General features: G+C 37.9%; 1 protein-coding gene across 2 annotated transcripts; it reads left to right on the forward strand.

Moving 5' to 3' along the window:
- The first annotated feature begins 3,249 nt into the window (after positions 1-3,249).
- On the forward strand, positions 3,250-26,869 carry ccdc186 (coiled-coil domain-containing protein 186). 2 transcript variants are annotated; one of them, XM_026276446.1, is made up of 17 exons: positions 3,250-3,364; positions 5,644-6,503; positions 7,545-7,671; positions 8,955-9,083; positions 10,089-10,301; positions 10,408-10,527; positions 10,918-11,022; positions 11,292-11,390; positions 11,980-12,066; positions 12,157-12,299; positions 13,920-14,175; positions 14,962-15,151; positions 16,800-16,880; positions 17,437-17,469; positions 17,803-18,022; positions 22,186-22,405; positions 24,885-26,869. In XM_026276446.1, the coding sequence occupies exons 2-17, from the start codon at positions 5,659-5,661 to the stop codon at positions 24,966-24,968; spliced, it is 2,952 nt and encodes a 983-aa protein (XP_026132231.1). In that variant the 5' UTR covers positions 3,250-3,364; positions 5,644-5,658; the 3' UTR covers positions 24,969-26,869. The 2 variants fall into 2 exon arrangements, with proteins under 2 accessions (XP_026132231.1, XP_026132232.1); XM_026276447.1 differs by lacking the exon at positions 17,437-17,469.
- The last annotated feature ends 921 nt before the right edge of the window (positions 26,870-27,790 follow it).

A 27,790-nucleotide genomic window follows, 5' to 3' on the forward strand; every position in this document is an offset into this window, starting at 1 on the left:
ATATATATATATATATATATATATATATATATATATATATATATATATACATACATACATTCAACTATTATTGTCTGCTGTGGACTGTATGTATTGTAAACATCTTGTGAAATATATAATTCGGGTCAGTTCTAAATAAAAAAATAACATGCATTTTGTGTGATCCCTCTTATTTTGGTAGTTAACAATTTGTATACTGCAAATTACATTTTGACCACAATTGGAGGTTTCAGTACTTTTAAAAATATTTAATGTTGATTAACTCTGAAAAGTAATTGTGGTTAATTATTTTAATCGGCTATTTATAAATTGAAACCAAACTTTTACAGATTTCATAAACCCCAATTTCACCCCAAAAAGAATAGCTATCTTAAATTGGCAGCTATTATACACTGTCTATTATTAAGTCTATCCAACTTACCCTAATACATAAGATGATCTTCTGCCAGGAACATCAGACCAATCTGCTGCTGTCCAGATTTAGGTGGTTTGTCTTCGTCTGGCATCTCAGCTGAGACCTGTTCACTATGGAAGAACCTACCAGTAGTAGAAGTACCAGTGGCATAGCTCTCAGCATCACTGATGCACACAAGCCCTCACAGCACGTCAAGCTGCAAACCATGTGAGGGACCCTAACCTACCCTAACCGAACTCTTAAAACCAACCGCAACTCAACCAACAACTCATAACTAACAACAACGCATAACTAACAGCCATGTAGCAATGCACGAAAAACACTCGGAGGAGGCCAGCAACCATAAAAACAACCAAAGAGCCAAGCAGAAAACCTTCGCAAAACCATGTGAGCGTACAGGAGACCATTCAAAACACCCGGACAACCACGTAGCAAAGTGATGAAAACCAATCAGAAAATGTGCTGAAAACATACAATCTATAAACATAATAAATGAATCTTACTCTACAAACAAAAACTTACAAATGAAACTTACTTTACAAACTATAAACTTACTCTGTAACTATATACAGTATTGAGATACTTCAGGCTCCATGTGACACTGATGCCTCAGTGTCTGGGCTTCTTTCTTCTGGGTTCCTCGGGCAAGGGCTCTTCGCTGATGTCCACGTGAATTCGAGGGGCGAAGCTTCCGTTGTTTGTGGAGGAGCCTGGGGTGATCAGGATGCGTCCATCAGGCTGCTCTGTCTCCACCAGTGAGGGGCAGTTGAGTGTCTCCCATAGACGCTGCTTAATCTTCAGTCCCAGCTTAAGTCTGTAGCGACAGCGTCCACCACCGCGTGTCTTCATCATCGGCTCAACCACAGAGTGGTAAATGTCCTGGTAGCCCTGGACGCTGCAGCCGTGAATGGAGACAGACTCTTCCTGCTGACACAGAGGTGTCACTGAAGAGACTGATGCTGCTGGACAGATGTCGGGAAGGACAGCAGCGTTCTTTAGGTAGCGCTCTTCCAGACCTTTGGGTCTTCGAGCTTTCGCAGAGATGCAGCTGTAAGAGTGGTCCAACCTGATTACAGCTGCCCGCTGTGAAAGCTCACATGGGTCGCGAATGGAAGAGGCACCCTCCACTATGAATCCCCTCAGATGAGTAGGAAGAGTCCTGGTTCTTCTTGTGCGACGCTGCTCCATGCTAATGAATCAAGAAAAACTTCACAAACCCAACAAATTACTGACACTCACCAAATTGTAGAGTCGTGAAGAGCTTGTAGCAGAGCTTGTGATCAGATTCAAGGCTTCAGAAACAGTTGTGTTGATTTTCAAATATCAGCTCAAGCTGTTGTACTGATATAGAATGTTGAGATTCATTTGAATGTAAACAACACTTGATGTCATCAATAAGCCAATTAGAGCAGCATGAGCTATGTACTTTATGCTTCTCTTTTACCATTATCATCCTCATTTACAGTTTTGTATGTGCAGTCCTCATCTGTGTGTGTATATGGCTGTCTGCTAAGGCCAGAATCACTATTAAGAGCTGCTCTATGTTAGTGGTTCATGAATGAATCTGTGTGCAGAATGAATCTTTTACGTGAATGAATCATTCTAACACTGAATCATATCTTTAATTCACTGAAGTTTCTTCCTTGAAAAGTGCCAAATGCTTTAATGGCTTTCCATGCTTCCACAGAATGATTATAGCACAAGCTGGTATAGCATTGAAGAGCGGCCTGTGCAAGAGCATTTCATTGGTTGTGAATCTACTGAACGAATCTGTGTTTCTGAATCTGTGAGTCTGAATGAATTGTATCCATTTTCCTCAACGCGGAAGTAACCCTATGGGTGAGACTTCCGTTTCATTAGCCGCTATAGGTAAATAACAAGGGGAATAACAATTTGCAGTAAATGGTAAAACTGTTTGCAGTACAAACCGGTGTGTTCTTAATTAAAATTAACAGATTAATGATACCAGAATCTAGACCCATAGAATATACAAATGGCGGCTCCCATTTTTACATCAGGAAAAAGGTGGATTGAATGACTGTAAATATTCACATTGCTTTTTTAATTATTATTATTCCAGACATGAAGAATGAACAGAAATAATGTTTGAAAATCAATGTTTATTTATTGCACATATTCAATAACATCCACATATTGGCTAGTTAACAACTCATACAAATTCATAATAATGTCTAAGGCTGCAATTCCATCTTAATTTTTCATCAAGTTAATCTGATAAAAAGGCTGATTTTATTTTCTATATTTCTATAGAAAGGAATACATTCATCTTGTTCAGTGTTGTCCTCCAAATACTGATGGCTTTAAAACAAATGTAGCCCAGTAAACATAGTAAATGTGTCTTTAATATATATATTATATATATATATATTAAATCAATGATTGTATTAAGTATGACTTGCATATTTCTGTTTTATATATATATATATATATATATATATATATATATATATATATATATATATATATATATATATATATATATATATATATATATATATATATATATATATATATATACAGAAAAATGCAAGTCATACTTAATACAATCATTTATTTAATTACTGTTTTCCATTGTTAGATGATGCCAGAACAAATAAATATGATAAATATTTACATTTTCGACAGTACATTTAGCTCCTATAATATTTGAATGTGTCCTGGGGTCAAATAAATATTAATTAGCTACCTACAAGTGTTTTTGGATGTGCACATATGGATTGGGCCGCTTTGGCCCCCTGTCGGCGGTATTTGATCCTGCGTGCTGCGTAACTGGCTGCTGCTCGTCTCGGAGTTTCTTCGCTAGTCAATGCGTACAGGGGCCATATTGTTGATGTGTCACCTCCGGAGGAGATCACTCACACGGACTTGACACTCACTATTTGTCACGGCAGCTGGTATATGGCATTTTAAATGGATTTAACATAACCGGTAAGTCACATATTTAAACTAAGATGTCCAGATCTCAACTACAAAAGCGAATGTCTATTTAATTACGTTAGCCTGAAAGCTAAGTCAATGGATAAACTCAATGGCAGCTGGCTGATATGTTGTTATTGTGAGTGTTATATACCTTTAATAATCTATAGGATTATTAAATACACTCCGATAACGAGTTAAATGCTTTGTTAGACTCGGTTATGGCTGTTAAAGCTCCTCTGGTCAGCTTGTGGATGTTAAGATTAGGTAGATCTCCACCACACAGTTGATTTTGTGTGTATTTTTATATTTGTAGCCATTTCAGGAATCGACCGTTGTGTAGTTTAAGTTAATACCGTGTTTGGTTTAAATAGAGTCTGCAAAGCAGATAATTTTTCATAAACACGTAAAATTGATATACTTGGATAGGTTAGCCGATATGCTAAAGCTAACTGCACCTGTGTGGGGACAGCAGCATCTGTCACCGGGTTTATCGCATCGATATAAATACTACAATGATCATTGCAGCTCTTATTTGTAATTATTCCTCTTTCAGTGCTGATTGTAGATGAAGTATCGAGTTTGTTGCGAGAAAAGGTGGCAGTGCTGTTTTTTGTGGACTGGGCACTGTCCATCCTCTCTCTCTGGAGAAGAAATACACCAACAAATTTGTGAGACTGAAGATGACAACATAAAGCCAGATCAAATACAGATAATAGAGGGTGAAAAAGGAAGTTAACCTGGCAAGGAAATTGCTTCACTCATGAAGACTCATGTGTCAAAAACTGTTTTAAAAAAAGTCTGTCGAAAAGTGTGATAAGGTTTATCATCCATTTAACAGCTTTTTGAAGTATTTCGCTTTGGTGTTAGTTGACAGTGAGAATATTTTCTTGGAAAGACGTTTGAGAAACAGTTATTGGGAGCTGCACATCTTGTCCTACAGACAAGTCTTGCTTCTCAATCAGTATGCATGTACATTGCAAGAATATATTTTTATTAATGCTCTTAAAATAATTATTACTTTATTATGGGAAACTGTAAACCTACCGTATGTCTTTATACTATGTAGTCATTTATTCTGATACTGAGGTCAAGGTGTTTTATATATATATATATAGGCCTAACATATTTAGCATTTATTGGTGTCAAAATCAAAATAGATGTACACAAAATTGCTGATATGTGAACTTACTGTACTGTACTCTTAGTACTATACTGGGGGGAAAAATAAGCTGTTTTACACATTTCATATAGTTTTCTGTTCACTGAAAGCAGAAATTGTATATTTTCTGCTGAAAAAGCTGTTGGTAAAGTTTGTGTAGTAGATTTTGTAAAATATTTCACTGGTTATGGTAACCAGCATTTTTCGCCATTAACCAAATTTGAAAAACATTGACAGATACTTAAAAACGTTTGGGGTTTTTTCTACTATTTTAACTGGTAAAATGGGATAAACTGTGTTCTCCAGCTGTAAAAATCCAATTTCATTCCCACAGTTAAACATGCTTAAATGGATTAGAATTAAAAATGAGAGAAAAAGACATTTTAATCTCCTCTACAAATTATAATTTTTTTTTAAGAGAAACGGCAAAGGACCTGCAACTCAAGGATTTAAAAGCGCTCCTTATGTTGGCACAAGGTGCTCAGGCCAAGGTCCATTCTTGCACACCGGTTAAAGCTTCTAAAATAAGCCTGTACTGTAACACTGATCCTGACAGTTTTCGTAACACATTCTTGTTTATCCTGCTGGATGGGCTTCTGCCCCAGTTTCACCCATTCAGTGTGAATCACACAAAACCAGTGTCTGTTTCCTCAATGCCAAACAGCAGTCCCTTTTGTGTTCTCCAGTGTCATCTGTAGGCATTTAGCTGGGAATGCAGTAACCTACTGAATCCTGATACAGTGACGTATTAATCAGGTAGGGTGTGAGAAGGGTATGGCGACCTTAGTTTTACAAAACTGGCATCACAAAACTGCCTCCAGGTGGAAGGAGAGCCGTGTTCATATTTTGCGAGGGAGTACCACACCTCAATCGTGGAAAAGTGTGGGCTTGGACAGATAAAGTACTACTACTTGCTCTAATAATGGCAGTGTCCCGACAGCAGGTGTGGCAAGACTGTTTGCACAATCATTTTACACAACATCCTTAATTCCTGGTGCTAGAAGGAAATCTGATACATTTAAAATAGCCATATGAATGTTTTACTTTATTTATCTCCAACCCTTTATGTTACATAATACATTTAAAAAAAATGTTTCTGAATTTTGTGTATTGTGTTTTCCATTGCCAGTGGCTGAAGGAGATCATGGAGCAGTCGGATTGTCAGAGTGAACTGACCCCTGCCTCTGACCCCTCCCAAAGTTCAGAGGTCACTGTGATTCCGGAAGGGTCAAACGATGTCTTTAGCAATGGGGGTGAACCAGTTTTAAAAGAACAGGAGGAAGACACTGAGCTAGACAGTATTGAGCTGGATGGTACTCTTTCAGATAGTGTGGACAGAGAAGGTCAGAGACCAGACATGCACATAGAGGTCCAGCAAGATGAAGGACTTGGAGAACATGCACAGGGTGATGGGAACACAAGCTGTGACAGTGGAACAGCCTCCATTGATGATGCCAGGACTCCTCCTGCTGTTCACGACAGTGCTGTAGAATCACTTCCCGCCGTTCTTGATGTAGAACTTGAATCTTCTGGCCTTGAAGAACCAGCAGAGGTGGTTACAGAATCAGAAGGTGGGACTCAGAATAATGTTGAGGAATCTTCTTCATCTGTTCTGAATGGGACGGATGATATTTCATCCACACAACTTGATACATTGAATGGGTCAACAGAACTTAACAGGACTCCTACAGCGGCTCCTCAGGGTGAGGAACTGCCAGATGTTTTTTCAGTACCCCAAAACTCACAATCTAACTCCAACATGAACCCATATGACACGGACTGCAGCAGGAAACTGTTGTCTGAGATCCAGCGCTCTTTATCTCAGGAGTCTCTGTTGGATGAACTCGAGGATGAACTGTTGAACAGTCCGTCAGATGGCATCCGCAAGGGAAGTCCTCCCAACGGGCTTCAGAAGGACCAGAACTCCATGGTTTTATTTGAGAAGTGTGTACAATACAAGTACTCCCAACAGGAGAAAGACATCGAGAGGTAGGCTTATGATTAATAGCTCACTTCAATCAGCTCTCGAGAGGTTATAGTCCAATGCTGTTAGATTGACACAGTAGCAGCAGGAGATGGTAAATCATTAGTTTAATTTGGCATTCTTACCTGTGTGAAAATTACACTTCACTATCTTTCATTGCCAGTTTTTGGCAATAAAATCTATTCTCATTCACCCCCCATAAACTTCAGCTAATCAAGGGAAATGAGTTCATGAATAATCAGGATTGTATGGATTTCAAAAAAATTATTATTGATAATATTATTGTTTAACTAGGCCTATTATTTTATGAATAATTAATTATCCTGTAATTATACCTCACTTAACTGAGTCAGATGTTAATTTGCATACACACACTTTTGGGAATAGTGAATTGCTTTGTTAGGATGATTCAAAACAATATGTTTTTATTTATTATTTTTTGACTGATTTATTGAAAGAACTGGATAAGCCTAAGTGGCATACAGCCATTAAAGGTCATGCAATAGAATGACATTGGCTTGGTTTTATTTCATGATTCATTGCCTGTTCAACTCATTACATTTAATTCAGACTGCAGTTCCGTAATTCTGGTAAAATATGATTTCTTTTGCTATGGTGCTATTGATTATTTAATGCTGTGATCAAACTTGGCCTGTCTGCTCTAAAACCCCCTCCTGTTCTGGATTTATTAATTTTTGCTAGGGCATCTGGCTGACTTACGTATTGGAACCGGTCCACAGCTCTTCTGTGCTTGGCCCGCTGTTAATATTGTCTTATGGGTGATGCTCATGGACACCTGTTCCCTCTTGCTAATATCATATGGTCTTTTCTACATTATGGCACATGTTGGTGCCTTATACTTTATTGAAAGCAATTAATTGTTGTCCTTTATATGGTTTAGATCACAAGTTTAGCACAAATATTCTTTTCATTGACAAGCAAATAACAGATGGTCACAACAGAAGCACCGTTATTTCACAATGCAACAGCTCCAGTGTATTACAATGTGCTGACATTGGTAGTAACAGCTGGTAACTGTTTTTCAGATTACTTGATGAGAATAAGAAACACCAGGAGCTTATTCTTGGCATCTGCTCCGAGAAAGACAACATGAGGGATGAGCTGAAGAAGAGGATGGAGACCGAGAAACAGCATATTTGCACCATTAAGAAAGTAATGGCAACCATAAATAGTTTTTGTGTGTGTGGGTCTGTTTTCATTTGTGTTTTGGATAACCTGACTATCTATTTGTCCAACCACTGGGATGCAATGAAGTGATCAAGAAACACTGTTTAAACAGTTTAGCTTGAAATTTGCTTTAATTTTCATATATTGTCCAAAGACTATGCATATGCACCAAAAAATACATTTAATAACAGTAATATTGTGAAATATTATTGCAAATTAATAAAAGTGTTTTCTATTTGAATATATTTTAAAATGTAAGTTTTTCCTGTGATGGCAAAGCTGAATTTTTAGATTTGAAAACGGTTGTTTTGCTTAATATTTTTGCGATACATTTCTCTCTGGAGTCTAAACAGCATTAAAATATAAATATTTATTTACTGTCTTTTAAGATAATTTAAAGCATCCCTGCTGAATAATTTCTTTCTTTAAAAAAAAAAAAAAGAAAGAAATCTTACTGACCCCAAACCCTTTGACAGTCATGTATAATTATGCTCTTGTTATCATTTAATTTCTAGTGTATCCAGAATTTTGGTATGTTCAGCTCAATGGCTCTATTTGTTATTTAAATGCCTCTTCAGTTTGTGGATGGCTCTCCATGACTGTCCCTTGTGCACTAATTAGAGAACACTTGTTCGCTGAACAGCTTTCATTTGATACTGGAGAAGAAGGCTTGTTTGAGAGAGACTCTAGGCTAAAAGAGACCATAGTTCAGTTCAATCTGAAAAAGCCCCCTATCACAGAGGGTAACAGCACAGATCAAACAGTGAAGCCTGGGGGTGGGGGAACAGGTCAAGAAGCCGTAATTAAGTGTTGCAGTAATGACATGCAACTATTGTGTGCATTTTGCTGTCATGGTTTCTCCTCATAGTCAGAACAGGCATCTGAGGCCGCACAGATAAACACTTCCTCTGAATGAAACCTTGCCCATCTGTTTACTTTCATTCAGTAGTGGCACTGTGAAGAAAATGTAACACTTGGTTCCTACACACATGGTTGCCAGAAAGGGAACTATTTATTATTTATTTTTTGAACCCTGAATGAAAACTGTGTCCCTTATTTAAATTTTAGTTTGAATCTATTTTCATAAGCGGTCCAGAACTTGACATTTAAATGAAGGCACGGGTCGTATTTCACTTGCTGGGTGTGTAAACACTGATCTGTTTTGGATCAGCTACTATCTGTCAGAGCTGCCTCTTTTGTTATTATTATTATTAATATTTTTATGGTTTCCACAGCCTTTTAACTGTTTGCCTCTCTTGTTTTACCAGTTTGAAAGCCGGGTGGAGGAACTCATGAAGGAACTGAGAGACTCCAAAGACAAACTGGTTCACCAAGATCAGGCTGCTAAGAATGCAATCCAGCAGATGCAGAGGGAGATGGCCTATCGACTTGAACAGGTGAGAGGTCATCGCTATAGAGAAAATCTTAACAAAGCCCTTCTTGCATAAGAGCATTGGCTAAATTACTGTTAAATCAGTCGGTGCTCTTTGTGTAGCAGTGTCTTTTAAAATGAAATCATGTCAGTCCTGAAGTGATGTCTTGTTTGCACAAAGTGAAAGAGGGTCATTAAGATGGGTTCCCATCAGTCTTTTTTGTCCTCATCCTTTTTTAGTCCACACAACTCTGGGTAAATGTAAAGTCCAGCATTCGGATATTGAGGAGCCCCTCATGCTCATTTATACTCTCTGTTCAAGTTTCAGGGCATGTCTTTTGCTCTTTCACTGTCTTTGGATGCAAGTTATGCCCAAGTTATCATAGAAAAGTGTGTATTCAGGCTGGTATCCGGATTGTCGTGGGTTCAAACCTCACATTAGTTTAGTTTTGGTTGGACTTTTTCAAACAGCTCTTCAATCTCATGTAAACTCCTAAGTCAAGTGTAAAGGCCTGTCTTTTGCTCTTTCACTGCCTTTGGACTCTTTAAATATGTTAAATACTCAAGTTTTTACAGAATGGTGTTTATTCGGGCTGGTAACCAGATGATTATAGGTTCAAATCTCAAATGATCCCAGTTTGACAGGACTTGTTAAAATTGCCTTTGGATGTGTAAAATATGTTAAATGCCAAAAGTTATCAGAGTGTACATTCAAATATATGAGATTTGAACCCATAACCATCCGGTTGCCAGGCTGTCTGGTAACTGGATGGTTATGGGTTCAAATCTCACATAATCCTAGTTTTGAAGGACTTGTTCAAACAACCCTTCACTCTCACGTAAACACTTCAGTCAAGTGTGAGGGCCTCTTTTTTGCTCTTTTACTGCCTATGGATGCATAAAATATGTTAAAATCCCAAGTTATTATATAATGGTGTATATTTGGGCTGGTATCCAGATGGTTATAGGTTCAGACCTCACATGATTCTTAAACAATGTTTGTTTCTTTATGTATGTTTCCTTTCCCCAGGCCAACAAGAAATGTGAGGAGGCACGACAGGAGAAGGAAACAATGGTAATGAAGTACGTTCGAGGTGAAAAGGAAGCTCTGGACCTGCGGAGGGAGAAGGAGCAGCTGGAGAAGAAGCTACGTGAGGCCACAGCAGAAGTAGACAAACAGGCTCGGCGGGGAAACACACTGGCCCAAGAGAAAGGACGCCTACAGCAGCTCTACGACGCAAAGGTCATACATGAAAATACACCTTAATGCTTGATATGGTGTGTAAATCTACAGTATGCATTGATTGTATATAGGTTCTTAGGAGTCTTTGTCTTTGTCTTTTCTGTAGGAGAATGAAGTGACAAGACTATCCCGTGAACTGGAGAAAGTGAAGGAAGAAATTAATTCTCATGTCATCAAAGTAAAATGGGCACAGAACAAGCTGAAGAGCGAAACCGATGCTCACAAGGTAAACCAGAGAGCACTGAATAAAAAGCATGAATTATAACTATAACTAAAGTTTTAATACTCATACTAATTCTATAAGAATACGGTCTATATCACAGCTGTAACACTAAAAACACAGAGGAATATCATTGGAATCAGTTTTGGGATGAATTTTCCAGAGGAGGAATGTTGAAAAACTTTGACAGCCAATCAGAATACAGCCAATTTCAAAATATTAGTAGTAATGTGTTTTTGTCATTTTTATTCTTTACAGTTATGTGTAGCTTTAATTTTTTTTAATGCAGTTTTAGTTATTTCTGTACTGTAATTAAAACATTTCTTAATATTATTAGTAGGTTTTTATCTAATATTTATACTTTTTTATTAACAAAATAATGTCTTTTAATAACAGGAAACAAAAGACAAACTAAGAGAAACAACTGCCAAGCTGACTCAAGCGAAGGAGGAGACTGAACAGATTCGCAAAAACTGCCAGGACATGATCCGCACATACCAGGTACTGTTTACTGATGATGACGTGAAAACCGCACTGCCCACTAGAGGGCACCGTATACAAACACTTGCCCTGCATGTAGCATGCAAGTTATTTGTTATGATTTGGAGAGACATTTCAAGTAGTGCATTTATAGTTTATTAAAAGGATTGATTCAATCCTCTACTCAACATTAAATAAGTGTCTTATATAGTGGGGGAATATAACCTAATTTTCAGTTTCTGTAGCTTGTTATAAATTTAAGTGATTACTCCTCTCTTTGTCTTCTGCAGGAATCTGAGGAAATTAAGTCAAATGAATTGGATGCAAAGCTGCGAGAGACCAAAGGAAAACTGGAGAAGCAAAAACAAGAGCAGACAGACCAGCTAGAGGTACAGTTTCACTTCATTTACACTCAAAATTCCCTTAAGTCAAAGTCATTGTAAGAACATAAACAAGATAATCAAGAAAAATGTTTGCATGATATCAGTATATTCTTACACAGCAGGTTCTGTCATAATGTTAAGCTCTAATAATATCAATTTCTTCATTCATATTCAAGTAATGTGCTTCAGTAGGAAATAGAGACCTTAAATATTAGTTTCAAAACCTTTTGTTCTTATTACATCTCATATGTCTTTGGTTTGTTTCTTTTAGCAGGTTTTGCCACTGCGCCTCCGAGATATACCGTTTGGCCTATATGGCACTTTTCCGCCTGCTTTTAAATGTGTTTATAAGTAAATGAGCCTCCATTCACCAAGCGTCATTAGTACCTGAGGCCTACAATGAGAGTGTGCACTCCCTTATCAATGAGTCGCCCCTGTGCAAGAAATAGTGTTATTAACATTTGCATTCTCATTTGCATTATTAACATAGTGTTGCCTGGCAGGCATCCTCTGCAGATTGTGATTACAATCATGAATAATGGCGATGCAGTGTGCAAAAGGAGGGGTTTTCATGGTCATTTTGTTTGATTGGCAGATGCACAAAGCTAAGATTAAGGAGTTGGAGGATCTGAAGAGGACTTTTAAAGAAGGCATGGATGAGCTGACCACCCTGCGGACCAAGGTGGAAACTCCTTTCTAAAGATAACACTATGAAATGATCCTGTGTGAGAGCACATTATTCTGACGCTTTGGCACTCTCTCTGGGTCTCAGGTTAAGTGTCTGGAGGATGAACGGCCCCACTGGGAAGACGAACTCTGCAAATACAGAGAGATCGTTAACAGACAGAAGGCTGAGATCCAGAACCAGATGGAAAAACTCACCGCTGTCACTAGACTAGAGGAACAGCACCAGAGGTTTGAACACTTGTGCCTACAGTGACCTACCACTGACCATGTCTATTAGTTCAGCTACCAGCTCACAGAGCCTAAACTATACACTGCAGCCAATCTGATCTTTAGGACTAATTCTCTGAGTTTTTCAGATCATGAAATGAGATTAATTTCTTGAGACTATGAGTTGTTACAATAACAATACCAGTGCAATTTTTTGAAACCAATTTCAGTGCAAGGCAAATTTTCTAAGTCTAATAACATTAGCAAATTGAAATCTGTGGTGTTGTCATTAATCAACATATCATGAACTAACAAGAACAGTTTTTACATAATTTATTAATCTAGGTGTGCATGTTATAAATACATTCTAAATATTCATATAAATAAATTATAGTAAATGTACTGTAGTTCATTGGTAATTTATGTTTTATATATGTAAAATAATGGAGTTATAAATAATTATTATAATCATTGTTAATGTATAATACTAAAATAATTTAATAAAATATTGGTATGAAGCATTTTTGTATTTAAAAAGAAAAGAAAGTAAACGTTAGGTACTAAAATTAACATATGGAGTAGACAGGTGTTGTTATTGTTAACTAAAATGATCACTATTAAAAATACATGTAGATTAATTATTAAATACAATGCTAAGACACTTATAGAGCTGTTACCCATCAAATGAAATCTCTAACAACAAAATTCATCTTCGCACTGCAGTGGTGGCACAGAAGCTGCATCTTAATTGGAACAATTACAAATGCATAAATAATGTAAAAAATTGTTTACATCATGTTTTTATGAAAGCCATATAATTTGTTTTATAAAACTGTTCTCTTGCTCGTTATATTGCTTAATTATATCATATTACAATATAAAAATTCACATCTAATAGCCTCAAGCACTTATACTATCAAGCACTTTTTTTGCAACTATGTTAAATTTGTGGGTGTATGTATTAATTTTGGTGAACCTTGAGTAGTACAACACAAATAATAAAAAATACGGGAAAAAAATGGGTGGATATAAATGTGCATTCAACACTAATCTATGAAAATTGAGATCACACTACAGACTTTATTCCCTTTAGCATGTTTGAATGGCATCTGCATTCCACTTTCAGATCCTTAGACACATTAATTTTGCCGTGCTTCGGTTGAGCATGCAGCATCAGTACAGCAGCCTGACCTTGAGTGATCTCCCAGCGGTTGGTGGACCCTGCTGATAAAGGAAGTGCAGGTGGATGTGAATCCACTGTAGTGTGATTACACGGGCCCCTGCAGCGCTGACAGAATAATTCATACCTCCGTGGCCGCCTCACAGGGCCTGCTCTGATTTCACTTCTGGTGGCCACATAAATGTGTCATTCAGCTCTATTAGCTCATTCTTATTTTGAGGGTATTTAAAAACTCTACTGCAGATGAGTTATGTGTATTCCCCAGAATGACACGCACCGTGTCTGTAGTGTATTAATTTAGAGTCTTCAGTCGGACACTTTTATGGTCTGTGGAGTCATTTGGTCTGGTGGGAATACTGGTATACCTTTATGATGAAACAAGACAAGGGTGGAAATCGCTTAAATATCCCAGCCTGTACATGTGCCTGTCCTCGTGTCTGATGTGTACCTGTCTTTTTCAGGGATGATCAGGAGATCATATCCTTGCGGGAGGAGGTGGAGAATCTGAACTCTCAGATCACCGATTTGCAGAGGGACATTGAAGGCAGCAGGACAAGAGAGGGGGAGCTGCTGAGCTTCACTGAGAAACTGACCAGTAAAAATGCTCAGCTGCAGTCTGAGAACAACAGCTTACAGGCCCAGCTGGACAGATTGAACAGCAGATCCAGAGAGCTGCACAGCAAACTAGAGGAGACCGAGAGATCCCTCGCTGAGATGGTAAGAAGATTGCTTGTATTAACCCGCTCAGTGCTGGGGAGGTTTCTGAGAAACCGTACCATGCCAAGTGACAAGCTATTTGCAATTAAAAGTAGTTGAACTTCAGCCAAGCTACTCTGAAAACATTTGGCCACAATTCAAGGTACTAATAAAAAAAAAATATCTTACAATCCTCATTTATTCAAGCTGTTTAAAAATGCAATATCTTAACTATATAATTAACAGATAATTTATTAAAACTGTCCGCAATATTTATTTGGCATAAAAACATTGATCTTAATTAGGGGGAGAGTTTAACACTTGATCACAAACGTAGACTAAATGCAATTATTTATAAATAATAGTTTTTATATCGGAAGTGAAAATATTTCTAAACAGCATTGTAAAATTAAAGATGCATTAGCCACAGAAAAGGAGCTGTAAAAAATGCCACTCAGGAACACTACTGAGTAATGACTGAAATTAAATTATAATGATCTAATTTATTACAATGAACCACTGCAATGAAACACATTGGATTAGTTATCACTAGCTACAGTGCTACCTGTTAGAATAAAAAGCTTCTTTGTTTGATACTGGAAAAGCTACACTTTTATTGAAATAGCTTCGATTTTGTCATAACACTTAAATTTAGTTCAAAAACTGTGCACTAATTTGATATTAGACTTCTATCAATATGTATTGACTGTTTGACCAGTTTAATTATAGCAGCTCCTTAAAAGATACTCTCACACACACACAAAAGCTTTTATTTTGAAGCATTATTCGGTTTGTGTATGTTTTCAGACGGACAGATTGAAGAAAGAGGAGCAGCAAAGACAGGAGGAAGTTCTGGCGTTGCAGACAGAGAGAACAACACTACAGACGGAGACATCACAACTAAAGACACGTGTGGAGGAATTACGAGATGAACTGGTCACTCAGAAGAGAAAACAGGCGGCCAATATCAAAGACCTCACCAAGCAGCTCACGCAGGGTTGGTGCTTTTCACATGCAACTCCAATTTGACTATTTATTGTTTTACATTTATGTTAGGGGTGCACGATATTTATCGGCCGATGATTAATGCGCATATTGTCAGTAAAGGCTGTTATCTAATCAGCGGTAAATACCATGAGGTGCGTGATTTCACATAGAGCAGCTGTTACTACACGGATAATGATAATACAAGCTGATAATGAACGTGGATTTGCGCAGCTTGTCAGTTAACAACGGGTCCATGTAGTAACAGCTGCACTATGCGAAATCATGCGCCTAATGGAATTTACCGAATATCGTGCACCCCTAATTTATGTATTTATGTTTATTATTTATTATATATTGAGTCCAGAAATAGTGAGAAATTATCTCAAATGCTACTACGTGCTTTTGCATAACTAGCTTTTTATGCTCAAGAAGGATGTTAAGCATCAAAAACTGGCTTTGAACCCAAATGTACCCATGCTACCAAAATGATCAAAGTTGTTTACTAAAGAAAAATCAACCATAAAACCAAAATCTGGAATTTGTTCATAAACAACACTAAAGTGGCTAGTATGTGTAGATATGTAAGGAAATGCGGTATTTTATACAGTCTCAGTGTGTTGTGCAGTTATGTTCGTGTTTTCTGAGGATGAGAGTATGTCACACAACAGGTCCATGCTGGCATGTTTCTAATTTGGCTCGCTTCTACCAAGTTTCTCCCGCCAAAATACTGTAGAGTTGGACGCACAACCTTTGACGTCAAAGTATTCTCCTCCCTTTAAAAAGCTGATTTATTTTTCTATCCTAAATATGCACATTTGCAAGTTTGGTTTCATTCGGAATTGCTTTCTACCTCATGTAGTTTTCATCCCCACAACAAATTTTTGGGTTGCGATATGACCCCCAAATTAAGAACCATCGATGCGGATGATTTTACTGCAAAATGAAAGACACTAAAGTAACAAATCAAAACGATAATTTTTTTTTTTCTCCTCTGTGTCTAGATGTCTTAACTAGGATTCGATTTGTTATTTTAATAGGCTCGCAGTGAGTTACTTCTCCACGTTCCCAGGAGCCCACAGGCACTGTTAGTAATTATCAAGCCATATTGACGCTCTAGGTGGGGCAGACTGACGTTCATTGCAGACAGATTGAGTTTATGTATCTGTGCCTGCCTGTAGCCGCAGGAAAGGCTAGGTTAGGGTACAAGACTGTTTCATAGCGTCTTTTCTTTGAGAGGAGAGACAAGGAAGGGAGGGCAAGGGAGAACAACGAGAGCCATGGGACTCTCTTTAGTGTCGGAGGAGGCATACAGTACGTGAAGGTATTTTTAAACTAATCTATTTTTTCCCTCCTCCTCCTCTTTTTTTGGGTCCTTGTGATCTTCAGTATCTTCTCAAGGTCTGCATGTTAAATGTGAACCTTAATTCTTAGTAGCTGACGGGCGCTACAGATGTGCCTGGTGGGTGGGAATTCTATGGTGGGACATAACCCCTTCCCACCCCCCAGGAGGTGCAGCGCTAGAATGAGGCACTGAGCAGGACACGCACTTAGTCACTGGCCCATTACTGTTACTGAGGTGTCTGTTTCAGCTAGGAGTGTGTGTGTGTGTTTGTCACTGAGAAAGAAAGAACTTATTGTGTGCTTGTGCCCTTGTGTAGCTCGTAAGAAGCTGGAGCAGGTGGAGAACGGAGGATGTGATCGAGAGGGCAGCAGCATGGGCAGCCGCTCCAGTTCTTCAGGTACATCTGTTTAACACTTCATTAGAGATGATGAGAGCGACATGCACTCAGTCATTTATATCTGTTCTTAACGAGGCCTATATATAATGCATTATAAAATATTCAGTATTCATAATGCTTTATACAACAGTTAGATTTTTAGGCCTCTTGCTTATGTGATGTTGCTTAATTGCAAAATTTTTTATCCATATTTTTTCATAAATAGTTATAAGTACAGTTATTATATGAAATAATAATTACTTATTCAGGTAAGCACATAATCTATTGAAACGCATAATGAAACGTATGAAATGTGGGTCTTTTAATGCATTATATTATAAAAGGCTATGAATAGGTCAGTTATTATGCAAGTTATTGTGAAGGTCCACACATATTCAAATAGAAAAGTCTTATTTTAAACTCTAATTATATTTCACTGTATTACTGTTTATGATCCAAAATGCAAGCTTTGGTGAGGATTGAAATCTGACTAGTCACAATTTTAAACAAACATTTTAAATACAGTGACACTTTTACAATGGATATGTAATGATATATCCTGTCTTTCAAAATATAGACAAATGGTCCCACTTTATAAAGGACACTTTAGGTAAGTATTCAACTAAAATACTGTAAAGTTTTACTTATAAAATCATGCTTTAACACAAATCTATTTATGCATTTAAACCCTCTGGAATACTGACCTGGTTTACTTTCTTGTAAATGTGTTACTGTAACCTGCAATTTTTAAGACTGTGACGCGAGTCAAAGTGAATTTCTGTGGTGATCATCATTGCCAGTAGCTTTTGGGGCCTAAATCTTAACATGTACTGAACCCAGAATATTCTTCACATTTTAGTGCCAAGTGTCTTATCTGTGTTGTTTGCAGTATTGCTCTTTTAGTGTGACTGTAGCTGCAGTGTTTTGAATCTCACACTTTCAGGCTCTCTAAACGCACGAGGCAGCAGTATGGATGATCGCTCTCCAGAGAATCAGTCCGGTTCATCGGTGGTAGCTGTGGACAGCTTCCCCGAGGTGGACAAAGCTGTGCTGGTGGAGCGCATTGTACGGTTGCAGAAAGCACATGCTCGTAAGAACGAGAAGATTGAATTCATGGAGGACCACATTAGACAGTTGGTGGAGGAAATCAGGAAAAAGACAAAGTGAGTGAGAACGAAAAAGACAAAGTGGAAGGTAAAAGACGATGGAGAAAAGCTTCTTTGCTCCCATCCCAAAGCTTAATTTGACATTTACAAAAGAGCTTGAAGCTGCCTGGCTGACATTGATATATGTTTTCATATTTATTCAAAAGTTGTGATGAAGAACACCAAATGGAAACCATGAGTTTAATAGAAAATTAATAATGCAGAAGGATACAGTGGCACCAGAAAGCATTTGGACACTTATGCCACACTAAAAAATGTATGACTGTCTAATAAAATATCAAAATGTGCCATTTATTTTTTAATTAATATAGCACAAATTTGCTCACACACACACACAAAAAAAGCCAAACCCATTAATAAAAACACAAGTTTGGCATGTAGTGCATTTAATATTTAATGCCTGTCTTGATCAGGCAATTTTAAGTGTCCAAATAATTCTGTAGTATTGCCACTATAGTGGAGCTCTGAGCTCATGGTTTGGAGAATTTCTCAGTATTGCCCTTCCTCTCCGTCTGGTTGAATTTGGCTGTTCATTGTCCCTCTCTTGCATCCTCTCTTTCTCTTTATTTTTCTTTTGCTGGGTTTCTCCTTTATTTATTTTCTGGGGCTTCCTGACGAAGGCTTGGATCTTGTCTGACTTTCATTACAAAAGGGAATCTGGCAGACATTCATCTTTTTCTTTCACACACACACACACACACACACTGAGCTAACCTATGCTTCTGACAGAGAGGTCTTGGCAGCGATATTTATAGCTGTCGGTTCTTGCGGGAGTGATGCGTCACCGAGGTTACTAATGATGCCTAATACATATTCATACGCACCTCCATACATGAGGAATCAAGCCGGCGGTGCCCATTTCGCCACAGAAAATGAAAGCAACTTTTTGCTAAACAAAGTAAAGGGTCATAAAGAACAAGAGCACTTTGTTTATGTCTTTGGATGTGATAAATAATTTAACATGCCGCAGAGGGCTGCGAGTTGGGTTGCCGCCACCCCTTTGCTTTCCCATCACTTGAGCAATGATAGGTCTTGAATCGGTCCACCTACACTAATCCACATTCATTAGTTCTAATCAAAGACACATCCCAATGAGGTCAGGCTTAATTAAGCCTCCTTAGCTGATCTTTAGCCATTACTTGCAGCTGAGCTTCCTCAAAGAGTCCGAAGAGTGGAATGTTTCCCAGTGTTTATCGATCCAGTGATTCTTTGACACATGGGAAGGTAAGATCTGGCCGGTATATCATTCAAGGCTCTGTGGAAATTGATTACAGAATTAATCTGAGGTTGATTTAATAAGGTTTCCTTGATTTAACAGCATGACTACACCTAGCTGAGGATTTCCATTTATCTCTGAAAAGATAAGCCTAAGTATACTCGCTTCGCCTCTCATCAAGGGCGGTTAGAGGAAATAGCTGATGTTCTGGAATTGATACCAAGTGACGTTGGATTTGCATGTGATAAATTTATATTGGAATGGTGCATGAATCATTGCTTTATATAGTGGTGATTGCTACATTTGAACACACCTCTTACCTAAATTTTTGCATTAACAAATCATACAATGGCTTGGCGTGGAGAGGTATGCTATTACTTTTTGAAATTTTTGTCCAGCTGATGATTGAATGTGTGGGGAAAACAAATAATTTAATCCTTAGACCCTTCGAATTGAGATGCGTGTTAGCAGATTATTGGTAATCATGGAAATATTGTCTGGTGAAATCCAACATTGCGGCAGTTTAAGGATAGTTTTCAGAAGATTCAATAATGTAGTTTGAGATCATCATGTATGAAATGCTGTCTGACTGCAAAGCTGGTTACTTTTTGACCCATATATGTGTTTTGATCAACACTTTTGCATCTTGATTGAAACAGGGATTTGCTGTCTATATTTATTTTTGATAATGTCTTTGGTTTGATTAGCTGTTTAATTTGAGCTCTCCTCTTTACTAATGCTTCAGCTGTAGTGCTAGAAACTCACAGTCCTCATTAAATAAACATAAAGATTTACATTTCGTCTTTGGATTTCTTGAAGAAAGACAGAAGCTTAGAACTCCTATTCGAACAGACTGTCAAATCCAAACTCTCTTTATTATCGTGTCTGTTTTTCTACACATTCCTGGTGTTCTTGCTGTCTTTCTTTCACTTTTTCTGCCTCTAGACTGTGAGAATCAGGCCATGCCACTGCGCTTAAGCTATAACTGTGATCTCATTTGTACGAATAGGTCTTCAAATCAAAATCAAATGTCAGAATGGTGTCAGAGATGTGGCATATGATGTACTGTTGTACATCTGTTGTCTGGCCTGGGTCATGTCCTGATCCAATTCCCCCTCTCTTTCCCTCAAGTTTACTGTCAGTTCTCCACTGTCCTATATAATAAAATCCCATTTAAAAAAATCAGTAGTGGCAGTGGATTACTACCAAACTGTGCAAAAAAAAGAAAAAAGAAAAAACTGGGCAGGTTACGGTGAATTAAAGTTATTGTTCATGCATGTTTAGTTAGAGGCAACTTTTTAATTTCTTTGTGTTTCGTTTTGTTAAACACTACCGTTAAGGAGCTGGGGTCCACTTGGACCCCATATTAGTGAAAGGTAAGTTTATTTGTTTTTATGCCATCTTTCTTTTGTGTGTGTCTGTGTATGTGTGTGGGTGTTCGTCCTTTATGTAGAATCAGCACATCACAGAGACTTCGTTTGCCAAGCATATGAATTTTCCCCGGTTTCTTTTCTGATAAATAACCTCTCCGAGACTGTTTGAGTCATCAGGATGGAAAAAACATTTTATTTTTTTTAGTTTTTATAGTTTGTTTGATAGATGCCCCAGTGTGTTCACTTCGGATTCAGACAGTGAAACGAGAGTAAATTCATCAATTCAGAAAGTGCTTACATTAATAAATAAATACAATTCTGTTTTGCTCTCAGGCAGAGACCTTTAGCCTCAGGTCCTCTTATGTCTTTGTCTCGAGCACTGGTCTGAAGAAACCATTAGAATCGAAATTCAGGCTTTATTTGGGTCATGCGTCACTGCAGACAAAATAGATTTGATATAGGGGTGGCTAAAGAGAGAACTCTCTCCCAGAGAGAGAAAGATCACTCCATCGCTCCATCATCCTTTATACAAAACCACACAGGCTGTTTTTTTTTTCTTCCTCCTTTTCTATTCCAGCATATTAAATGAACAACAGTAGTGATGGAGATGATAATTACTTTAGATTTCCCACCACTGTGGTTCAAATTGAAGCACTTAGAGCTGAATTATGGATTTTATAACTTAAAGCTTTTTTAAGATCTCTAAAACTCTCGGAATAATGTGTGTTCTCTCGTTATTTTTATTACATTTTGGTAGCAATTTGAACTAGGAAATTATATGTATCGTTGTTATTTTTATTATTATTATGGACATCATAACTTATTTTTTTAATATACACACTTAATTCCAAACTTGGTGAAAAGCTGTCATTTTTTTTTTCTGTGCGCTGATGTACTTTTATTTCTCTGAGCCTTGTTGTCATTCAGATAAAGTTGCACATGACATTTTACCCTTGTTAAGGTACTTTTATGCAAGGCCATACTATGACTTCAATGTAATTTGATTAATTGAAAACCAATCCTTAATATACTTTCTTTCAAGAAAAGCCGTTAACCAAAAAAAACCTTTCAGTCTTAAATATAAATCAAGAAGCCTATCCCTTATCTACACTTAGTAGATGACCACTATATTCATTCACTAATTAAAGTAGGCTAATTTATTTATTTATTTATTTTTCCAAAAAGTACTCATGCAAAAGTGACAATGACACGAAAAGCCTTTTCAATGAAATGAGTGTCACGTTAAATAAACCTTATGAGACTGGCTGGCTGAGATTTAGCTGTCCAAAGCCTTCTATTCTGTTATTTGTGAAACTCATTTATCATCTAGATTGAGAGAGGGAAAGAGAGAGACACTGATGTGGTGGATACAGCTAATGGGGTCCTAAAGGCTGCTGTCTTTTCCTTTTCTGTCCCTGGGTTTGTTAGTAACATCACCTTTTACCTCCTTGCTGAGGGTTATTAGTGGCTTTGATGGTTTGAGATTTCATTGAGAATAAAAATTGCTTTGTGTGCATGTGTATATATGCTATTCAGCGCACGGTGCAGTTAAAATTCTGTGTTTCCTGCAGGATTATCCAAAGTTACGTGCTCAGAGAAGAATCTGGAGCTTTGTCTTCAGAAGCCTCAGATTTGAACAAAGCCCATCTGAGCCGGAGGGGAGGTATCATGGCATCGCTGTACACCTCCCACCCTGCCGACAGCGGCCTCACTCTTGACCTCTCACTGGAAATCAGCCGCAAACTTCAGGCTGTGCTAGAGGACACCCTGCTCAAAAACATCACACTGAAGGTAGAAGTCACCATACACATCCACACCATCCACCCAATAAAATTAAAATAAGAATTTTAGTTTATCTTTTAGTTATTTTTAAGACATTTAAGCCATTTATTTGCTAATTGCACTGGGTCAAAAAACAATATATCAAGATTGCACTGAAATCGATGATGATAAGCTCTTGACATTTTTACTCAATATGGATTAATCTAACAGCCTATCACACATGGCAAACATAAACCAAACAACAGCTGCCCAGCTCTAGTATACACTTAAATGGCTTACTCCACCCCAAAATGAAAATTTTGTTATGTATCACTTACCCCCATGTCGTTCCAAACCCGTAAAAGCTTTGTTCATCTTCGGAGGATATCGTCAGAATAGTCCCATCAGTGGTTCAATCGTAAGGTTATGAAGATACGACAATACTTTGTGTACACGAGGAAAACAAAAATAACGACTTTATTCACAAATTTGTCTCTTCTGTTTCTCTCCACATCACCGTAGTGCCATTTTGGAGATTATGAGATGATCGCAGGCAGTGTATGCTCTTCTGAGTCAGTCGCGCCACAAGGTTGCGTGGTTTTCTTTCAAATCAAAGTTTAAATTATATATATATAAAAAAAACTTGACTCTGCTGACTCAGAAGGGCGTACCCTGCCTGCGTTCAGCTCATAATCTCCAAAATGGTGCTACGGTGATGTGTAGAGAAACAGAGGAGACAAATTGTTGAATGAAGTGGTTATTTTTGTTATATTCTTCGTCATATTCTTGTTGCTTCATAACATTACGGTTGAACCACTGATGGCAGATGGACTATTCTGACGATATCTTTAATACTTTACTGGACTTTGACCGTTTAACTTACTTGGCAGTCTATGGGACAGTCACAAGCCTCCCGGTTTTCTTCCAAAATATCTAAAATTGTGTTCTGAAGACGAACTAAGCTTTTACGGGGTTTGGAACGCCATGGGGGTAAGTGATCAATGAGAAAATTCCCTTTAAAGGTGTGATCACCTTTTGTAAATGTAGTTACTTACAAAGCACTTTGAAACCAGGTAGCTTTCTGTTCGTCAACACCGCAAAATATGTATGGGGAGCTATTTTGCCATTATAAAAAATTTCACAATTGTGCGGCGTTTACCCTCAAAGTTGATATACGTAGATTCATGGCTACACAAAACAAGTTTATGAACCCCATATTATGGGGAAGTCGTGGCCTAATGGTTAGAGAGTCAGACTCCCAATCGAAAGGTTGTAAGTTCGAGTCTCGGGCCGGCGGGAATTGTGGGTGGGGGGAGTGCATGTACAGTTCTCTCTCCACCTTCAATACCACGACTTAGGTGCCCTTGAGCAAGGCATCGAGCCCCCAACTGCTCCCCGGCGCTGCAGCATAAATGGCTGCCCACTGCTCCGGGTGTGTGTTCACAGTGTGTGTGTGTGTTCACTGCTCTGTGTGTGTGCACTTCGGATGGGTTAAATGCAGAGCACGAATTCTGAGTATGGGTCACCATACTTGGCTGAATGTCACGTCACTTTCTTTTATAGACAATAATACATTTTCATAATATTTTTTTCTAAATACATTTGAAATGAAACACTCTAATCAAAAATCAATCATTTTGAATGTTACAAGTGGATTTAGGCATCACCACATTAATGTACACTATAAAAAAAAAAATATATTTTGATTACTAAGATTAGATGACGGCAACTGTAATTTGTATGTCCAATATCCAAAAATGATAGATGCAATAAATATTTAGTATCAGCAAGTAACTGATGTGGTTCTAATATATTATGTATTCATAGGCGAGCCTCTTAACATGTCCCACTCAAACTTTCTGAAAAAACAAAGTACATCAGCACCTAAGAGAAAATTGCACTCGTCAAGTGGTTTCACAGGGTCTCCATGTCCTTTCACAGCACGCGTTTGCAACAGTGTGACCATATATAGACAAACTAGGCGTTGATATATTTATGTTAGTATTGAGTTCCACAATGGCATCCGCTGATGTAACTGCAAATTATTAAACTAAGCTTCTGCGTAACTAGATTCCTGATGATGCTATCGGGAGAAAACAAATTTGGTGGTGATGGATGACTGTTGAGTAAGTGGGCAAATTCCCATGCTGCCAGTGACCAGTTCTCAGAGCCGCATCCAGGTCACAACAGGGACTGCAGCTTTCCTGTTTGAGGGAGCACATCAGCGGGGAGATCACAGAAATTAATAAAGTATGTTTTGAGGACAGTCCGCAAGGGGAACGCAGAGCTCCATTCAAAGCACAATGGCAGGATTACAGTCTTTGCATGAGATGAGCAGGAAATCAGATCGTTTTGAAGCAAAACAGCCTGAAATTGCCTGATTATCGTAGCTTACATGCTCGCTTTTCTCAAATGTGCATCTTTTTGCTTTCTGCGTGTATGAATTGAATGGCAGTGGAAATAATAGCGTTAGTCCTCACAGCTGTCTGATTTGTTTCTCTCGCTACAGGAGAATCTCCAAACGCTGGGTTCGGAGATCGAACGACTGATCAAACAGCAAAGAGTGCTGGATGACACAGCCGGAAGGAAGTGAAGGCCGTCAAGGGGAAGGATAATACAATAGCACACGCTGTACGACTGAGCCCCGTTACGAAACGACTTATTCTGTTTGGGATCGAAACACTGCTCTTTTCATCAGACAAGTTCAGTCTGTTTTATACACTGGAGGCACAGTTCAAAACAAGGACTGAACTGCGCTAACTAAGGAGACTTGTGTGACAGATGACTGGAAAGCAAAGAGATTACCAAGAGCCTATGCTCACTTTCTTCACATTGTGCCCAACTGTCCTCTCTTCGCCGTCCCCTGCGATGTAGCCTCCTCATCTGTGCCTCGATGACTCAGTTCATCAGGTTCAGAGCAGAATTGTAGTCCGAATCCAACAACATGGTGTTTGAAGCTGGTAGATGAATGACTATTCTCATAAATGCTACCCCACACTCTTATAAAGAACAAATGGGCTGGACTAATGGAGATTCTGCAGCTCTTTAGAGATTTTTTCCTCTATTCATTGCACTGCAGGTTAATGGCTGCTCCTCTCCGCTCTTATACACACGTGCCAATTGATGAATGTATTATGTAATGAGAAGGACCCTTGCGTCTAGTCCCACATGCTCTGACCCAAGAGTGTGGGCAACATTCCCCATTCGAGCTGCTGCTAGGTTACTGCTACACCCGGATAGCATTATCTCTTGCTCGCAAAGCACTTAGGGGAGAAGGGCCATGCCAAAAAACACAGCTCTTGCTCTGTATCATTATGAAGTTAAACACATTAATCAGAATGAATAAGTACATCTCAGAAATTTTGATACATGTAGAGCAAGTCTTAACGGAGCTTGCGGTTTATTCTATCGAGATAAGTTGTAATTAATTATTATTATTTTTCCCCTCCTCTTCTACCCCCATTACCTCTGCTTACATGTTTTTTGCAGAAACAACCTTGCAATTATTTTTATATTCCAGGTTTTTTTTTTTTTTTTTTTGTAATATTTTTCTTGTGTATGACATTCCTGTGCAGCTTTTGAAGAGTTCGTAGCTCCCCAAAGAGAGGTAGAGTGTAAAATCCCTGTGAAATGAAGTAGACATTGTAAATATTAAGGGCAAAAGTGCAATTTTAACCCCCCTCTTTGTTTGTTCAACTGAGCCGTAATCGCCCCGGCCAGCAGCCCATCTGAGACTTCAGCAAAATCAATCCAATTCCATGGTGATGTAACCATATGGTACACAACATCGTGCAGTGATGAATCCATTCCAACCGATGCATTGCAAATGCCCGAGGCATCAGTGGTCTGCTTCATGCGGGGGTGCATGATAAAGGATCGCCCTTTCGGATGCTGCCGATGAATTATTATTATTTTTTATTTTTTTTTACCTTCACCTTTAAAAGCAGATAATTGGCTGATCTCCGACAGTTTACCAACCATTTTAGTGCCATTCTCAGTCTTCTGGATTTTGCTCACACTTGAGCCGCTATTTAAAGTAAAATCATGCCCATACACTGTGATAAAGGGTTTATAATAACTTGACATACTGCAATATAAGCTTGTCAAGGTCATATCAGTTGTTCTAACACTGAGAGCCTGCGTTGTAGCTCTCCGCACTCCCAAACCGCAAATACATTGCAGACATTCTGGAAAACCTTGGATGAAGGTAATTATGCAATGCCAGCAGAAAAATAAGCATTTACACAGAGCCCTTAATAGCGAAACGAGGACAATATAGTCTGCCGGTAATGTATCAGTGTACTTGGCATTCATAATTTATTTAATGTTTCAAAATACAAAAAAGATCTCTTGAAGTATGTGTGTGTTTGAGAATGCCGAATTGTAACTGATGGGAAAAAGAAAAAAAAAGTGTTGATTCTGTTTCTGGTCTGTCGTTTGTGCTTTGTTTGACTGTAGTGAGTGCAACTGTGATTATACATTTGTAGATATCTTGTACATTGGTCCAGTGTTTTTAAACTTCTGGAGTTTACTGTGTGTGTGTGTGTGTATATATATATATATATATATATATATATATATATATATATATATATATATATATAATGAAGTCTGAAGGGGATTAAAATTAAAATATTATAATCGGAAGTTGTTTTAATTTGTTTTAAACGTTTAATCTATTTTCTATAAATACAAAAAAAGTTTTTATTTTTAAGCTATAATAAAATATATTACTTTTATATATTTTAACATGATATTATTTTACGTATAAATTATAGAATCTAGCAAAATTATTTTCATGCATTTTGTGCATATCAACTGTGAGTGATGTGGGAGGGTTGTTTTCTCCTTCCTAATAAAACCCTATTTAATTTTTGTCACCATAACTATTCACGTTTAAATGGTTAGTTGCATTTTATCTCTTCATGTAATCTTGCATTTTCCCTGCTGTCTGCAGCCCTATCAGAGCTGTTGCCCAGTTTTAATGACTTACAAGGTGACTTATGGGTCAGTGCACACTCCACGTGCCTCCCCCGACCAATTTTACCTGCATTGCTGTAAGTAACATTATGTAACAGTAGCAGGTGATATCCAAAACCAACAGTTTTTGTGTACTGGGCCTTGACTTTTTGATCTTTCCCACAAACGCACAGAAACAGGAGAGAGAGAAAGAAAGAAAAAAAAAACAGTGCTCATATTAGTCACAACAACATGAAAAGTTCTTAGAATTGTATTACTATACTAATAGTAATAATAACATATAAACTACTTTTTCGAATGCACATTGCATCTACCCCAATTAACTGATATTTTTAGGCAAACTGCCACAGGACATTGAGTACTGGGAACACACTTTTGAAAAATAATTTAGGTGGTGCATTTCCTGTTAGCTTCGACCTGAACTAATAATAGACA

Source organism: Carassius auratus, chromosome 12, assembly GCF_003368295.1.
Source record: "Carassius auratus strain Wakin chromosome 12, ASM336829v1, whole genome shotgun sequence".
In the NCBI taxonomy this organism is placed as follows: domain Eukaryota; kingdom Metazoa; phylum Chordata; class Actinopteri; order Cypriniformes; family Cyprinidae; genus Carassius; species Carassius auratus.

What these genes read in the sequence shown, in the direction of transcription:
- ccdc186 (XM_026276446.1), top strand. Translation starts at nt 5,659, where the DNA reads ATGGAGCAGTCGGATTGTCAGAGTGAACTGACCCCTGCCTCTGACCCC. An exon ending in AGAGATCCCTCGCTGAGATG is followed by an intron (nt 14,176 to 14,961) that starts GTAAGAAGATTG and finishes GTATGTTTTCAG; the next exon opens with ACGGACAGATTGAAGAAAGA. An exon ending in CACCAAGCAGCTCACGCAGG is followed by an intron (nt 15,152 to 16,799) that starts GTTGGTGCTTTT and finishes GCCCTTGTGTAG; the next exon opens with CTCGTAAGAAGCTGGAGCAG.